The 18163-nt window shown below is 38.6% G+C and overlaps 2 protein-coding genes across 2 annotated transcripts; both read right to left on the bottom strand.

The window, feature by feature from the left end:
- Positions 1–224: 224 nt before the first annotated feature.
- On the bottom strand, positions 225–3665 carry LOC114245127 (uncharacterized). Its single transcript, XM_089729682.1, has one exon. The coding sequence runs from the start codon at positions 1238–1240 to the stop codon at positions 653–655; it is 588 nt and encodes a 195-aa protein (XP_089585808.1). The 5' UTR covers positions 1241–3665; the 3' UTR covers positions 225–652.
- Positions 3666–9538: 5873 nt separating this feature from the next.
- Positions 9539–12576, bottom strand: Cat (catalase). Its single transcript, XM_028177190.2, has 2 exons — positions 12146–12576; positions 9539–11356 (listed from the first exon to the last, which is right to left on the bottom strand). The coding sequence occupies exons 1-2, from the start codon at positions 12200–12202 to the stop codon at positions 9890–9892; spliced, it is 1524 nt and encodes a 507-aa protein (XP_028032991.2). The 5' UTR covers positions 12203–12576; the 3' UTR covers positions 9539–9889.
- Between the last annotated feature and the right edge of the window lie 5587 nt (positions 12577–18163).

The raw sequence follows: 18163 nt of genomic DNA, 5'->3' as shown, positions 1-18163 counted from the left end.
TTGGTGATTACGTTGCGCAGTTTGTTCTATGTATTTATATTTTTTCTTGCCACGACCGGTCGATCGCGATTTACCGGTTGGCCACCCCTGTTGTATATGGACATAAGTTGCTTTGATGTAAAAATAAGATGGAGATATTTTTTACATAAAAAAAATGACACATTTAAAAACTCGGTTAACGTCAATGTTCCGCGGGTTCGTATTGAACATTGTTTGCGGTTTTTGGGACTGAATCTCAGATATCATAATGGGCGATCCAATATTATGACGGCATCGAGCTGCTCTGATGTTGTAGCTAAAATGAGTCTTTAACCTAATAACGAGAGCTCGATGATGAATCCCCTAGGCGGGTAACGATAAATATTGTACTTTATACACATAATGCTGATACTAATGTCTGTAGTATTTCATGATTCAAAAACCACTATCCCGTTTCCTGACATATTTTTCTTTATCTGACAAGAGCGAATGAACAATAAAAACTCCATTATAATAAGGAAGATAAAAATAGCCTTAAAAATAAGACATCGAGGTTCCACTGCGATACTGTGTTCTCAATAAAAATCAAATAGTTTTTATGTAAATTTTTATCCAGATTATTATTTAAAAAAAAATGTCGTTTCAATATTATTAATTACATATCTTGTTTCATTTAACGTCGTCGTCGTACTTTGTTTCTACTGTTTAGAAGACGTAACATATTATGCAACAAATAAGATCTTCTCCTAGTTCGATATCGGACTGATTTTTCAGTATTGTTCACCATTTGTAAATTATCATTATCATCTAAACGATTTGAAACTCGATCTTCCAAATGTGCGTTTCTGTACCTATGCTTATTATGTTTAACGGTACGTATTCCATTTAATTTAGTTTTAATCTCATCTATTTCCTGCAAAATCTGCTCGTTTTGCTTGTCAATCCTTTCGGTCACCAATTTCACGTGTGCCAGCTCATTATGCAGCTTAGGTAGTTGTATTTTGTTCACAAGCTCAAACTTTTCGCTTAATAAGTTTAATGTATTTTCTATATTAATTTCTTTAGAATTTTGAACTTCATTCGACAGTTTTGTTGCAGATTTTTGGCAAACAGCGCATTTCCATTGATATCCCCGATCTCCTCCTTCGCAGATACTTTTAGCCGTTTCATTCATACACTTCGTATGATATTTCGATTCGCAAAAACAGCATTTGATACTTTCAGCGTGCCGAAGTGTTCTGTGACAGTACGCACAAACCATTCTGTAAAAATATATTTACCATACGATAATTAAAACTGTTTTTCTTCACTTTTTTGTCGTAGTTCGACCTGTTTTCTTTTTTCCTGCCTATGCTGATAGCCTTGAGAGGCTATTTCAGCTTCGCCCTAACGTTTGTAGGTGAGCTCACGGGGCCCAACCGGAGAGTTGCTAACACTGACCCTAGCAAGTGCAGTGCTTCGCAGAATCTACCACCGGATCGTTCGACCTGTAAGTTCCTTTAAAGCAGATTTGATGTTTTTTTTTATTGCTTAGATGCGTGGACGAGCTCACAACCCACCTGGTGTTAAGTGGTTACTGGAGTCCATAGACATCTGCAACGTAAATGGGCCACTCTCCTTGAGATATAAGATCTAAGGTCTCAAGTATAGCTACAACGGCTGCCCCAGCCTTCAAACCGAAACGCATTACTGCTTCACGGCAGAAATAGGCAAGGTGGTGATACCTACTCGTGCGGCGCCAAAAAGGTCCTACCACCAGTAAAATGTATGCATGTGTATGTATGTAAATGCTATATCTACGTAGATCACTCGATTTCTACAACATACACATTATTATGTTAATTATAAAAAAATTTACATAACTAGTCTACCGTGTTATTATTACTGTATACACAACTGATTCATATTGAAGATTGATTGATATTTGATATACATACATATAAACACATTCAAAATACAAAAAATGCTTTAGATTTTGTGTTTATGAATCTTCTAACCTTTGGAAATTTGATAGTAGGGAGTGCACCCAGTTAAATAGCATCAAAACATTAATGAATATCTCAAAAACATCTACATGAAAATTTAAAATAACTTTGGACAGTTGTAAATTATTATATAAACTTAATTATAATAAAAATTGTTGTCATGTCAAAACCTATTAAAATATTGTTTGACAAAAGTAAATGACAAAATATACTTTGCACAGAGGTATTATTTCAATGATCGATACCCAACTATTAAAGAAGCAATGATTCGCGCATGTATTTTGATATCAGAAGCATAAAGTTAGATATAAAAAGTCCTTTTTTGGATTCCCTTTGAAGTTTCGTTTACCTCTTCGTGTAGACGTAATTTTTTTTTCTTAGTCTAGTCTAGTCTTGACAGCTTGGTCATCATGGTTAATGAAACGGAGTTCCTTATTTAGTATTAGAGGTGGCAGATTTTTAGCGCCTCACGACGGACGAACACTCTACTGTGTCACCATGGGTGTGCCAGACAATCTCGTGCTCATCATACGAGACTTCTTGTCGAACCGTTCGTTTCGGTATCGAGTCAAGGGATCTCAATCTCTCTTAGGACAAATCTCGTATCAACTAAATACCTAGGCGTCACCCTCGACAGAGGCATGACATTCGGTTCCCACATCAAGACAGTACGTGACCGAGCAGTATTCTTGCTCGGTCGACTCTACCGCATGATCTGCAAGCGAAGTAAATAAAATTGTCCCTTCGTAACGTGGTAACAATAAAAAACTTGCATACGTTCCGTCATGACCTATGCAAATGTAGTGTTCGCAAACGCAGCCCGCACACATATAAACTCTTTCCAGGTATTCCAATCCCGTTTCTGCATGATAGCCGTCGGAGCACCATGGTACGTAAGGAATGTCGATCTTCACGACGATCTAAAATTAGAACCGATACGTATGTATATTAAGGTAGCGTCAGAACGCTACTTCAACAAAGCGGCGCGTCACTCTCGATAATTCTCTTATTATTGCCGCCGCTAATTACATATTTCCGACCCACGCGACAGCAACGCAAAGCTGCCGTCGCCCGAAACATGTCTTGTCGGATCCCCCGGATCCACTCTCGATGCTTTTAGCCTTTTTAAGCACGGCGAAGAGTTCGACAAGCGAACTAACCCAAAGACACAACCCACTGAGTTTCTCGCCGAATCTTCTCAATGGGTCGGAATTCCGATCCGGCGGATGATTCTGCGAAGTACTGCTCACGCTAGGGTTGGCATTGGAAAATTCTCTCAAGTTTTCTGCGCGTAGCTGGAATGATCCCTTAGGCTACCAACGAATAGATAGGGGGAAAAAAGCACAACGAGGCTTTATATGGATTGGATATCTGGTCGGAAAACGTGTCAGAAGAAAGCTACCGTCCGAGATTGTATAGTAGACAGTAGTAAATATAAGCTTCTTGGTTCCCAACTGTTGAAGTACGTATTGTATATTGACGTTAATATTTGATCAATAATTTCAAGGAAAGATCTCGCGGACGATCTCCAACACGATGGACCGACCTCATAAAATCTGTGACTCACTCCAACATAAATGATTGCTCTCACTCTGCGAAACATCGGGCCACATGGCGTCGCATCGCGAGAGCATCGGTATCGCAGGATCCGACTGATGCATGACCACGACCACTCTGTCAAGAGTGTACGAATAGGAAGAAATTTCAAGGAAAACCCATTCCAAGGCGACTACAGTAGGAGATGTGATATATTTTATAAATGTCAAATATCTTAAAGAAACTAAACAAAGTGAAATTAAATAAATTAGCAAGCATTGCTAGCATTAGGACTATCTGTATGTTAAAATCCCATAGATTTTGTAAGAAAATACGTACTTGTGTTCATGAACGACATTGACAATAACTTCTTGGAATAAAAAAAAATGTAAAATTTTTAATAATTTGCGAATTACTGATACGGCGTACTGTAAACGTATATATTTTAACCACTATAGTGACAATTTCTACCGCAAAGCAGTATATTTTATTTTTAGATAAAATTTTATCATTCAGATGTTTACCAATATCAAATTGAAAAGTACTATTGGTAAAAACGTTTTCGTAAATGTATACGGTTTAAATAATAAACATAGTCTATAATAAATCACATAAAATAAATAGGTACTAGTGTGTACATAAAGACGCTAGATGGCATTGCTAAAAGGTATAAAGCTTAACATAAATTATCTATGCTACAAAGTTTTTTCTATTTTAATATTAAAATCACAAGGGTCCAAATGACTTAATAAAAAACTGATCTGTTGTTTGTAATTCTTGATTGTACGTTTTTATTAAACTATGATCGATTCATTCTGTTAGACTTCTCGAAATGCGCTGGAACGATTAGAATGATTTTTTGTATTTTTATGTTTTAACTTTTAGGGTTTTTAATTATTTCATTATTAAAACGACTCTGGGAAATATTGTTTTAGTGCATTTTAGATGTAAGAAGACGCAATTACGTAGTACAATTAGTAAACACGTAAAAATATAATTAAAAATTCTAGTGCCCTCTCTTAGAATATATGGGTACCAGTGTTCAGAAAGGGACGCTAGATGGCATTTCAACGCATAAATATGGTAAGGAGAATCAACTAATCAACTACATATGGATTTGAAGTATCCGTCGAAATTTATTGGGTGGCGACAAATTAGTAGCGTCTTGTAATAATTTTATATTTTTATATTTACTGCATTATTTTATATAACGTAAGTTATTGAAATTTTCAATAATTAACTATTTTAGTCGAAATGATAATACATTTTTGAAGTCGGCATAATTTAATTCAGTTACAATTGCTACATTCATACCATCATACCCATTGTCTACACCAGCGCGATTGTGAGAGGTTTATGAATTGTTATTTATAGCATACAGCTCGACACTTTTTCAAATTTTCACACATATAAGATGATTCTCCTTACCTCTACCCTCCATAGGTTTACGGTATATTTTCTATTGTAACATTAGGAGTCACATAGGGGTCCAAAAGGTTCACTGAAATGCACTGTATATAAAAGCAACGGGTCCAAAGATTAACTCTGCTCTGAATACGCAGGAATAGTCGTAAAAGGAAGACCACTGCATCATTCTCGACAATTTCTCAAAGGATCTCAAAAGTGTGATTTTACTTCACATGCAACTGTCACATTTCAGGGTTTTTAATGTAATGAAGTTTCGGAATATACTTAAATGCCCGTGATAGTATATTACGAGTACAAGATGTGATTGGCTGTTCTTCAGTTGACCGCCCATTATAAAAACGTACATAGCAAATCGCTGCCTACTATAAAAACATCGTCTAGACCTCTTTGGTAAGGGAGTACATGCCAGTATGGTAGGGTAGAATATACTTATTTATATTAATTGACACGAAAAATAACTAGTCTCTCGAAAATGTACAAACTTATGTAATGGGAGAAGGTAAAGAAATAATAAGCGAACTAACCTGCAATCTAGTGACAAGGGGCGTCACAGTAAAACGTTAAAATTCGTACCTACCACTACGAACAATTCCGCGAAACACTGTTCGCATAGAAATTTAATGGTCAGGGGTACATTTTAATCTACCCGAGACTATAATTCAAGTAGCATGTTCGTTTGGATGGGGGCCTCGGAATAGAATTATGATCTTCTAACTATCGTATTCACTTTTCTGCCAATTTTAGTGACGGGGCAATCATGTATTTGTTGGGATTTGAAAGGCAGAAGAGCCCATACATTAATACAATTCTCCAGAGTCTCCAATCTTAAATCTTTAGGTGAGCAGCTACGCCAGCTACATTCATGTTTTAGTTTCATTCGAAGAGAACGCAAGCGTTCTAATAGTTTCTATGGCCTAAAAACGATTAACACCAGATGGGCACGACCAGATAATTAATTCGACCGCTTTAGTTAGGTACCAACACCAATTGTTACCAAGGCCAATACCAAAACCAGCAAGCTGTCTAACAGTAAATGTAGAAAGTATATTATTATCATCCTTACCCACGGCAATCCATGTTTATATTCTTATGTTATATTCTTTAGGGCATCAAATAAAAGTATGAGGCAAGTCAACAAAAAAAATCTGGTCATGTTGCGTAATAATTCGTTTGTCAAGCCACAATTCTAGATAAACCTGTTCCACAAAACTCTGGCTTAGAAAGGTCGTGCTACTCACTTGAATTGTATGTCCACACACTTACTGTAATTTAGTCAAAGTACAAATATCAGATACCTACAATCGTAACCTCGTATCTAAAAGTACTTAAATTGTTACCTATATTAGTAATTTATTAGTTTTTTGACAATTACAATATCTTGTGCGAAGTCGTTTTATTCATAGCGCAACATTAAATACATTTTTTTTATTATGAATTAATTGATAACGCGATTAAAACACAAGGTTATGTAGTTATTTAAAAAAAAACAAGACTATAAAGTTACTGTTTTGATTCGCAAACTTCATTGTCGTTACCTCATTGCTGTTGTAGTATACCTAAATATTCATGTTGTTTATATTTTCGTGTCTATTGTTGATTATTTGAAACCAAGCAGCTAGATGATAATAAAAAATTGTCAGCTTAGTTATTGTATCTGTAAATTTCCTCTTGCTTGTTATGTAACTAATTTAAATTCTTCACTATTTAAAAAATTATGTTTTTCAAAACAACTTTCGATGATCCGTGGTTTTTGATCTAACGTATGATAAGATAACTACATATTCGTGTAGCTCATATTGTGATAATAAATACCTAAATACTATTTAACGCGCATGCGATTTAATCCTCTTGTGTGTATGTATATATATTCTTGTGTAATAAATGTAATCATACATGGTAACACGATCTCAATAAATTATAGTTATAAATACACCTTCGTATTATTATTATTATTAAATATTTTATCTAAATGTTTATACTACTACTAATAATATTTATCTTTAAGAATAGTTAGTTACTTATTATTACCTACTTAACTTATTTGTTTGTGCTGTTCTTAAAACCACACATTCAGGTCTGGAAAAACTGATAAAATTTATTTGTATTAGGGGTTAAAGTATCGGTCCGTGCTGGAGTCAAGGTCCAGACGGCTGGCTGATCCTTCAGCTGGTCTAGGACTGTCGAGGCGATTCGCCTGGTCCTTGTGGATTGAGTGAATAGTGACAGAGGACGCCTCACTTTCCGGCTCACGCAGGTGCTCACTGGGCACGGTTGCTTCGGTGAGTTCCTGCACCGGATCAGAGCCGAGCCGACGGCAGATCGCAACCACAATGGTGGCACATTGTGGTTGCGACTTGGACACAGCCGAGCATAGGCTCGTCGCCTGCCCGCATGGGAGGGGTGGCGCCGTGTCCTCGTCGCAAAAATAGAAAACGACTTATCGCTGCCGAGTGTTGTAGCATCGATGCTCGACGACGTCGAGTCGTGGAAGACGATGCTTGACTTTTGCGAGTGCACCATCTCTCAGAAGGAGAGGGACGCACAAGCCCGCCGCCGTCAAGCGGGGGCCAAGGAGGCGGATCTCGTCCAAGCCCTGGCCCTCTAAGTGTTTCGGGTCCCCCTCACATGCCAGTCTGGCGAGGGGACCTAGAAGACGACGTGCAAGCTGCTCTGCACGCGTTTTACGCAAGACCCACGCTGGTTCTGACCCAGCGGGGTATTCCGTAGGATAACTCACTCTAAGCGGCGCCATCTAGGCGGGCTTCGGATAGCCTGCCAGCCGAGAGGGCTGGTGGTCGTTGCGCCGACGACCGCTGGTCCGGCGTCCCGAGGGGAAAGGTGATGGGAGTGATGTGCTCTACACTAAACGCTTCACTTTCCCCCCTTTGCCTTTTTATGACTTCTGTGTCATGCGAGTTTCGGACGTCGGTTGTTGAGCGACAGGTTTTAGTCAGTTCGATTCCGACATGCCCCGCTCTCCATCCCCAGTGGAGGGCGGAAGTCCGGTGATTTCCTCCTGACCAAAAAAAAGGGGGTTAAAGTATAAAATTGCCAATTTGTACTGAAAAATTGAAATTAGTTTTTTTTTTCAGTTAACATATGCTGCCATCTAATAGGGAGGTAATTTAATGCCTTTGCGATAGAGCTCTGGTGATCTAAATTCTACAAACTGTGTGAAAGCAAGCAAAGCTGTATATAATGTGAATAACACCATGCTGAGATCACCAAACAGTTACCATTACCTTTTTATTGATAAGCTTTTTTATTGCTTAAGGACACTGTTGCGGCGTTTGACCTGGGGTCAACCATTGCATTCTTCACTTATGGTTATCATAAAGAATCTACTTTTCATCACACGTCACAATTCGATCCAATATTCCTTCATTTCTGTATCGATTCAACAAGGCAACACGCTTCAACACGCGTTTCTTTCTGCAGATCAGTCAAATCATAAGGCACCCATTTTTCATAAAAAAAATACTTTATTTATTTGACGCAAATGAGTTAATATTGTTGGTAAGGTAACGTTAAACCATGCCGCTAATTCCGGAGTGATTTGGCTCGGATCGGCTTCCACCATCTCTTTTAATTCGTTTTTATTCACATGTGTAGGCGGACTTCCACGTGATTCATTCTTCAAATCAAAATTTCCATTACAAAAGCGTTTAAACCGAAATCGGATGGTGCGTTCATTAACATTCCTCTCTCCCAGCGCAACATTGATATTGCGAGGTATTTCAGCAGTTAGTTCCGCGTCTGAGCTCGTATTCAAAAACTTTTTGGCGGGAACGTTAGGAGCGAGGTTGTATGAATTGTTTTATTTTGTCTATTTAGAGTTTCTTCAGGTTTAAATGTGTAATAACGGTAGTTTATTAACTTTTTAGAATTTTTGAAAGTGAACAAATGTGGGTAAATAAAACAAAGCCGCCGGACGTAGCTTCTTGGGATCCTCCAAAAATCCACTGAAAAAGTCTCAATAAAAGACCACAATTTTAGTGAGACTATATTTCATCACATATCATCTCATTTGTAAATTTAATTTGTTTTTAATCATTTATGTTATGTCCCGATTTAGTTTCCTTCGTTTTTTATTACTTATAAACTGTAAATAATTAAAAAGGCGAATTAAAAAAATCTTATTACTTAATGCACAATCCGTGCCGAAGCTAAAAAATAAAGAAGAAGAAGTCGTTGGAGCCATTCATTTTTCTATTTAAAATGTTTGTTAGAATATTAAGACTAACACCTATTTTAGAAGGATTGTGTTTGAAAATACTTGAAAATCATGCTTTGAAAGTCAACATCTGTAATAATTTAGGAATAAATTTATAATCTCAAAAGGGCAATGAACTACTTGTGAAAACAGGATTATTTTAATGACTCAGTTCTAACATCTTTTTCATATTTTGTATTGTATTTAAGTATTTTATATCAATTTTTTATTTCCAATGTTTAAATTTCATTTTAATTAAAATGTTTTTTCTTATTTTCGAAATAAAATACTGCTCTAATATAATTTAAATTAAGTAAAATAACAAATTTCAAGTACCTATAATTTATATCAAACAAATTCTTAAAAACCTAATTTGGAAGTAAATAAAAAAACAGTGTAATAATAAATGTATATTATATTACCCTCAATAGTATACTATAGATAATTATTGTACCCGATTTTATAGCTTAAAAAAAGCAAAATTGTACAAATTTTTTTTGTTTCAAAACACAGACATAATTTACACCCATTAAATTTACATCGTAGTAAATTTCAGTTACCCATTTTACGAGTGTTTAGTGTTCAAAAGAAACTTCCCATATTTATTGATTACAGCTTGTACTTATACAGTTGTCAAAATTAATAAAAAATATTGATCGAATATGAGAACGATCATATAACCCAAAAGAGGATAAAATATTCACTACATGTCACCATTTAAAATAGCACCAATTTCTATATTATTCCTTTACAAATTGGCATGATATTTTTTATAAGGAGCTAAACCAGCTGCTACTTTATTTCCAAGTTCAGGATGTACCTGAGAGAAGATCTTGATAGCTCTTTCTTGAATAAACGCAGCAGCATCCTTGAGGTGATCTACTATATTGGCAATAGCTCGTTGTTTAGCTGCATCATCAAAAACTTGTTTATACAGTGCTGTCGCTTGGGAGAAGTTGTCCTCAGTCTGGCCACTATCATACCGGTCTACATCTCCGCTGACATTGTATCGAGGTTGCAAACGCTGAGCACGTGGACATTCTTGTGGTCCAGAAAAAGAGTTGGGGAAATAGTTAGGGCAGTCGTCTTGATTGTGAATAGCTTGAGGTCCATCACGCTGGTAGTTGGAAACAGCAACTTTGTATGGACAATTTACAGGAATTTGGAGGTAGTTAGCACCAAGTCTATGGCGATGTGTATCGCTATAGGCAAACAGCCTTCCTTGTAACATTTTGTCTGGAGATGGCTCAATTCCTGGTACTAAATTAGATGGACTGAAAGCAATTTGTTCAACTTCAGCAAAGTAATTCTTAGGGTTTCTATCCAAAACCAATTTACCAACAGGAATTAAAGGATATTCTGCATGTGGCCAGATCTTAGTTAGGTCAAACGGATTAAATTTACAGCTTTCTGCTTGAGCCATAGTCATCACCTGAATGTAAAAAGTCCATGATGGGTAATCACCCTTTGCAATGGAATTATACAGATCTCTAATGGAATAATCAGGATCAGTTGATGCCAGTTCACCTGCTTTGTCAACCGATAAGTTTTTAATCCCCTGGTTAGTCTTATAGTGGAATTTTACCCAGTACCCAACACCTTGAGAATTCACAAGCTTGAATGTATGGGAACCATATCCATTCATATGTCTGTAGCCATCAGGAATACCACGGTCTCCAAACAAGTAAAGAAGTTGATGGATGGTCTCTGGTCTTAAGGTCAAAAAGTCCCAAAACATGTCTGGATCTTTCAGATGTGTCGCAGGGTTTCTCTTCTGAGTATGGATAAAACTCGGGAATAATGTTGGATCTCTTATAAAGAAAATGGGAGTATTATTTCCTACTAAATCCCACACTCCATCATCAGTATAGAACTTTACAGCAAAACCTCGAGGGTCACGAACAGTATCAGCAGATCCACTCTCTCCACCAACTGTTGAGAATCTAACAGCAATCGGTGTCCTTTTGCCTATGGACTCAAATACTTTGGCAGCACTGTACTTGGTGATGTCATGAGTTACTTCAAAGTACCCAAAAGCTCCAGCTCCTTTAGCATGTACCACTCGTTCTGGAATACGCTCCCTGTCAAAGGATGACATTTCATCAAGAAAGTTAACATCCTGTAATAAGGCTGGACCATTCTTGCCCACCGTTTGTATCGCCGTTTTGATTCCAACAGGAGCTCCAGATTTAGTGGTGATGAAACCAGAAGAATCCTGAAATTGACAGAAACACAAATGATAAGAAACAACATTGGGCAATTTACTTATTTTTTCTACAAAATAGCATTATGGGCAGCAAAACATAAAATAATATAAGGAGTATATAGTTAACAACGTACATTTTATAATTACTAAAATGTTTATAAAATAAAATTATAAAGCAAATGAAATTCTGCTAAACGCAACTAATTGAATAAGAGTAAAAAGAGGTATGAATAAATATTACTCTAAGAATCTGTTCACAGAGTAACAAATTTACAGTAAATTAAGTATTTACATTTTCTTTGAAGAAAAATTATCTACTGTTCGCAGTAATCAACAGTTACAAAGTTCACTATTAAATTCTACATGACTTGCGCATTAATGAATGTGTAATTACATGCACTGATTATACACTTATTAAACAATTAAATTCGCATGGCACATTCTCAAGTTTAAATCATAAATATTCCTCATTAAAGAAACCTTGACTAATGCATTTAATGCTAATGGGTGGGCATTAATGCATACTGAATTGTATTTACCTATCAGTGTTCAAAGGTCATCAATATTTTTTTGGAAATGGAGAACATGACAGCCTTGATTACAAATTAATTCAATGTAACTTGAAATTAATTTTTAATTTTAATTTACAAAGAAAAGTTGTTAAATTAAATTGAAGAATTTAATGTAGTCCAAAGAGAATAGAGCACAGTTTATTTAAGATAGCAGTGGACTGATAGAATTAGGTATATTACAAATCGACACTTACGTACTAATTAAGGGTTCAACCTATTAACTAACCTTTAAAGTTTTCTTGTAGTTAATGAGTTGGTCAGTAGCGGGGTCTCTTGAAGCCATTTTGTATGTTCCCTTCTTGCTATGCGGCGTTTGTTGCTTAATACCACGGAGCGACTCACTGGGCGCGTACCGTGAACTCAAATACCGCTTAGGAGCGATACACAGCCCCTTTTATAGAATTTCCAGCGATAAACAACTATCATGACAAACAAGTGTAACGGGTGGCCGATACACAGTGCGTAGTTACATTATTTAAGCGCTATAAATATATGTAGGTACTACTTACTTAAGCGACAGTTTAACAATGTTTTATTTAATTATTATAAAATCATTTTAAATTGGTCTTATACCTAGGTACGTTATTAGATAACAATTAAAATTCATAAGCTAGAAAGTTCGTTTTTCAAAATTCTATGATTTTCCTGTAGTGCAACTGACAGAACTTATAGGTACCTAAACATTCTGCTTCTGCTGTAAGTTAGTATCTATAAGTGGACATAGATTGCTAGATAGACAGGTAGACTTTTGTATAATTTATAATAAATATATTGTTTGTTAAGTATCTAATTATTTATTTCTAAATTTAAATTAATTTTTAAATCTGTAAACTGGAACCTGAGCATAAAGATTTTATATTTGCTTTTTACTTTGGTAGGCAGAGTTGATAAATAGTACTACTACCACTTGAAATGGATGATGACGAAGTTTGACTTTGAGTTTCTCGTAATTGCAGTCACATCTTTTGACTAAATAGGTCCACCCCACACCTTGTAAGATCCTTTGGCCATAGCAACCTTAAATTTAAAGCGAGGGGCGAAAAAAATATAACCCAGTACCTATATTAGACTTCTTTGTAAACTAAGATCCAGACATTTGAGTGGTACATACATATATAATGACACAGCATATCAGAAAAATCTAATTTTCTTAAAAGAAATAAAAATATATGTTGATTAAAACAATCTATAATTTTGCAATCACATCGAACGCTTGAATAAGCACCGACATATTATTATGTAGGTACCTGTACCTAACATATTAATGTCGACGAGGTTAAGGTACCGATTACTGAGCTGTCCCTAAATGAATTAGATAATTCCATCAGTTACGACTTGTAAGCCTTTATAGAAAAGTAGGTAACAAAATTTATATGTAGGTACACTAAGTGTTTTATCTATACTCGAGAGCAATGAATATGGGTCACCTAAAGAAACCTATAAATCTTGGACACTAAGAAGGCTGGCATAATAGAATAAACGATGTTTAATAGACAATATAATACCCCTTAAATGAAAGTAATAAAATTTATAAGTCTCTACATTTTATTTATTAAAAACTACATAAAGAAAAAAATCTCCTGATCTGGCCTTAAAACAAAAATAGGAAACATGACTTTTTGTACAACATTATGATTTTCCTGAATTTTAAATACTTTGTATTGCCTCTTCGTGATTCCATTACTGCGTTTACGCGGCTTGGGATGCTGTGCACCATGTTTCTTATACGATTTTGGTAAATATTCTCCCATTGCTCTGTGAGAGCAATTTTGAGCTCATGAAGCGTGATTGGGGGAGGGTTTCGTTGTTATCTTCCTAGCTCGTCCCATGCATGCTCGATCGGGTTGATATCCGGGCTGCGTGGTGGCCACTCTATGCGAGTAATGTTCATATCTTGTTGGTAATCATTCACAATGAAACCTGTATGAGGTCGGGAATTGTCATGCCTAAAAATAGCGCCTTCACCAAAATTGACCATAAATGGCCCAACGTGTTCATTGTGAGTCGAATAAAAAGACTCGGCCTCGAGGTGGCCCTCCATAAATCCGAAGCAGTGTGCTCGCCCACTCGGCTCGGGAGGGACCGCCTCAAGGCAAGAATCTCGTAGTCGGGGGTATCACCATTGCTGTCGAGCCGAAGTTCAAGTATTTGGGCCTTGTGCTGGACAGCAAATGGAGATTCGACCACCATTTTAAAATGCTGGTTCCGAGGCTGATGGGGACGGCGGGTGCACTGACCCGTCTTCTTCCCAACATCGGTGGATGCAGCGCCGGTATCCGGCGACTGTACCTGGGGGTGGTGCGCAGTATGGCCCTGTACGGTGCTCCCGTGTGGTCGCCCGCACTTACCGCGCGAAGCGCGGCTCTGCTGCACAGAGCTCAGCGGGCGCTCGCTGTGAGGGTCATCAGGGGGTACCGCACCATCTCTCAGGATGTGTCCTGTGCCCTCGCCGGATCCTTTCCGTGGGACCTCGAAGCCGAAATCTTGGCCGCGACAACCGACGGAGAACCCAGTCCTCGACTCGGGAACGGACACCCGGCCCGTCAGCTGTCGATCGGTGGAGGCGTGCTGTGCGTAGTATGGCGTATGCCAAATGGAGAAAGCGCTTGCTGGAGGAGCTCAGCCGAGCTTCGGCTACTCGTTAGCGCACGCTCGAGGTACTGGTGCCTTTGCTGGAGGCATGGTCGGACTGGCGACACGGCGTGCTCTCCTTTCGCCTCACCCAGGTTCTTTCGGGGCATGTGTGCTTCGGGAGGTATCTGTGGAGAGTCTGCGGAAGGGAGCCACATCCGGGCTGCCACCAGTGCGGGCACCCGGACGATGACGCACGCGGCGAAACCTCGTCACGGTGCTGGGGCGGGACCTCTCTTTGCGGGCTGTCGTCGCCCGTATGGTAGAGGACTGGAGTTCGTGGGAGGCCATGGCCGGGTTCTGTGACTTGGTCATGGCGTTTCGTGAGGCTGAGGAGCGCGAAAGGGAATGAGATCCCTCTTTGGCTCCTCAGCGCAGAAGGCGGGATGGACAGCGCGTGCGAGAGCCCGCCGCTCAGCCCCCATAGGGACTATCGAGTGCCAGCTACGGGGGCGCCCGGCACTCGACTGTTGGTCCGGTGAGGAAGCGGTGCAAGGTGGCTCCTGTGCGCCGCTCACGGAGTGTCTCCCGAAACGACGTCCTTCGGAATTTTCCCGGGGATGAGATCCCGTCCTACCATTAGTACGGGTACCGACTAAGGTGAGACTTTTGGCGCGCACCGCGGTATCGTAAGATTCGTGTAGTCGGTGTGGTGGAGGTCGATGGGGCTTAGTCGTTAGTCGGTTCTGCGGGGCAAGTGCTTCGCGCGCCTTTTTCAAGGCGTAGTCTCCTGTGAGAAATTGGGGGAAACGAAGGACCTCGGCCCTTCTCTTCTCCCCTTCTTCCTCTCAGGAGGCGCTGGAGTCCGACAGAACCCAGTCCGTTACCCCCCTCGACCGGGTATCCGTAATTGGATTCCCCAGCGATAAAAAAATAAAAAAGATAAGCTACTTTTTCTTCTATACATGCTTGCTTGAATCTTTCCTCTGGTCTTATATACACTCTGTGTCTTCCATCGTGCTTGTAGAACATACATTTTGATTCGTCGAAGAACATAATTTTCGACCAATCTTCAATAGACCTATTTAAATGGTTTTGGGCATAAATTAGTCTTGAAATACGATCACCACGCTCTAGCTTAGGGCCATTTGCAGGTCTAAGTGGTTTCAATTTAGCTTCAGCAAGTCGTCGTCTTACTGTCCTTGCGCTTGGGTTACTTCCTCCGAGGCGTTGAAACTGATTTGTGAGTTCAGTTCCTGTAAGAAAGCGATTACGAAGAATGGTGTTCACCAAGTATCGATCTTCTCGTGCTGTGGTACACCTAGTACTGCCTGTTCCTGGTCTACGTAGGTTAGAGCCAGTTTCCTCGTAACGTCGGAGAATTCTTTGTACTGTTGACAGCGACTTTTGTTCTGTGCGCGGTGTGAGAACTCGCATTGTCGTGATGGAGGATGATGCGGCGGTTGCAGTTCTCTTTACGGAGTTCAGAAACGACCTGTGGCAAACAAATGCTAGCATACTATTCTGCATTAACCGTTCTTTGTCCCTCAAGAGGAATAGTCGTAACATGGCCGGTTTTGGAGACAAACGTGGCCACAAATTTTTTTGCAACACTCCGTGAACGAACAATTTTTGTTGGCTTTAACTCATTTTCGAACACCCAAACTCGTGACTGGTTTTTTGTTTCGGGTTCGTACGCGTATATCCAGGATTCGTCACCTGATACAATGTTGTATACAGCATTTGAGGATCCTGCGTGGAATCTTTCGAGAGTTCTGATGCACCAAGTAACGCGAGCCGCTTTTTGCTCTTCACAGAGCGAATGGGGTATCCATCGGGAAAACAACTTTTTTACACCTAATTGTTCATGCAAGATTATTTGTATTTGACTCATGCCAACGTCTAAAGTCGCCTGAATTTCGCGGTATGTCACATGTCGATCTTCCTCAATCAGCTTACGCACAGCATCAACCTTTTCTTGGGTGACTGCAGTTTTTGGACGACCTTGACGGGGATCATCACTGAGCTTGACACGTCCACGTTGAAACTCAGCAAACCAGCGATAAATTGTGGTTTTGGATGGGGCTTCATCACCAAATGCAGAAATCATCCGCTCAACACACTGTTTTTGTGTTAAACTACTTCGAAAGTCATAATAAATCATCGCTCTTGAATTTTCTCGAGTCAATTCCATTTTCTCAACGACTAAACAAGTTTGACAAAACCTCGTGACAAGACCGAGAATCTTTTTTTAAATAAATAAATGGTATTCGATTTTTAAAACCAAGGAGTTTCCAATTAAAAAGATTTTAATATGACAGGAACAGTGGAAATATTCCATTCCCGATACTTTTAGTACAGCCTAGGTAGCATAATAGTTAATCTTTGAATATTATTTATCTAACAAATACCATAGTTATTATCAAGTCATGACGTCATTCATGAACTAGTAGTTCTTGAACACCATTAAACGACTGACTCGATGTGATATTCACATGTCATTGTGTCTATACAGTCCCCATATCAAAATTACACTGAAAATATAATCAGTGACTCAAATTATCTAAAGATAAAATTTTTGATGAATGAATATTATTTAGTGCGTTTGTGTACGCTAATCTCCGTTGATTGATTTCTGGATTGGATTCTTTGATGTACTTATTTGAGAAACAAGGTCTACTTGTTATTACGTATCTACAATACCACATAAGGCACCTGAAAATTCCCAAATTTCACATATTGTCATGACAGATATAGCTCATATTTATAAAATAAATATAAATTTCAATTAAAATGTCCAAGAGAAATTACTTACGCACCCAACATCATAACAGTGCTCACAAAAACACACATATGAGAACAAATACTAATTTTTATATCTCAACTTTCCAACTTCTTTCTTTATAATCAAATCTGAAAGTTCGTTAACAATGTGAAATCCAACATCTATTTTGTGACATTAGGCCGAAATTCGAATGGCTAATTGAATTAACCGCTACCCATTAGGTACATCAGACGGGAACACAGTAGTAGAAGCGCCCTAGAAATGCCCAGGACGGTGATACCAATCCGTGTATGCTTACAATAAGCACTACCATAATTACTCAAGGAATAAACATCCGACCTTCATCCGCTGCTCGAACCGGCGTCTTCCAATACGCTTCATTGAAATTGGTATTTAGCTTCTCTCATCCAGTTTAATAATACCTATACAAACTCAAAATAAGATTAGATGCAGGTACTCTGTAGAACAGCGCACGACGGCAATAAGTGATAGATTCTGCTCGGTGCATGTTATCAATAGCAATACCAAACGACAGTAAAAACCTATTTTAAAATCTTTTTTTTTTTCTACCTATGCTGATAGCTTTGAGAGGCTATTTTAGCTTCGCCCTAACATGTACGTGATCTCACGGGGCTCAAACCGGAGTGTTGCTAACACTGACCCTAGCAAGAGCAGTGATTCGCAGAATCTACCACCGGATCGGATACGCGACCCACTGAGAAGATCTGGCGAGAAACTCAGTGGGCTTTAAAATCTTAATATATCTAAATGGTACATTTATGTTAGATAGACTCAGAAGCTACATAGGTACCCTATCAGTGCCCCGAGAATGTTAGATTGCTGTATAAAAATCAGGTCTAGTATTATTAGAAGGGTTCAGATTTTCAT

This window comes from Bombyx mandarina, chromosome 01 (genome assembly GCF_030267445.1).
Source record: "Bombyx mandarina strain Sakado chromosome 01, ASM3026744v2".
NCBI lineage: Eukaryota > Metazoa > Arthropoda > Insecta > Lepidoptera > Bombycidae > Bombyx > Bombyx mandarina.
Note: the sequence above shows the minus strand (reverse complement) of the source record. Positions and strands in the feature narration are given on the sequence as shown.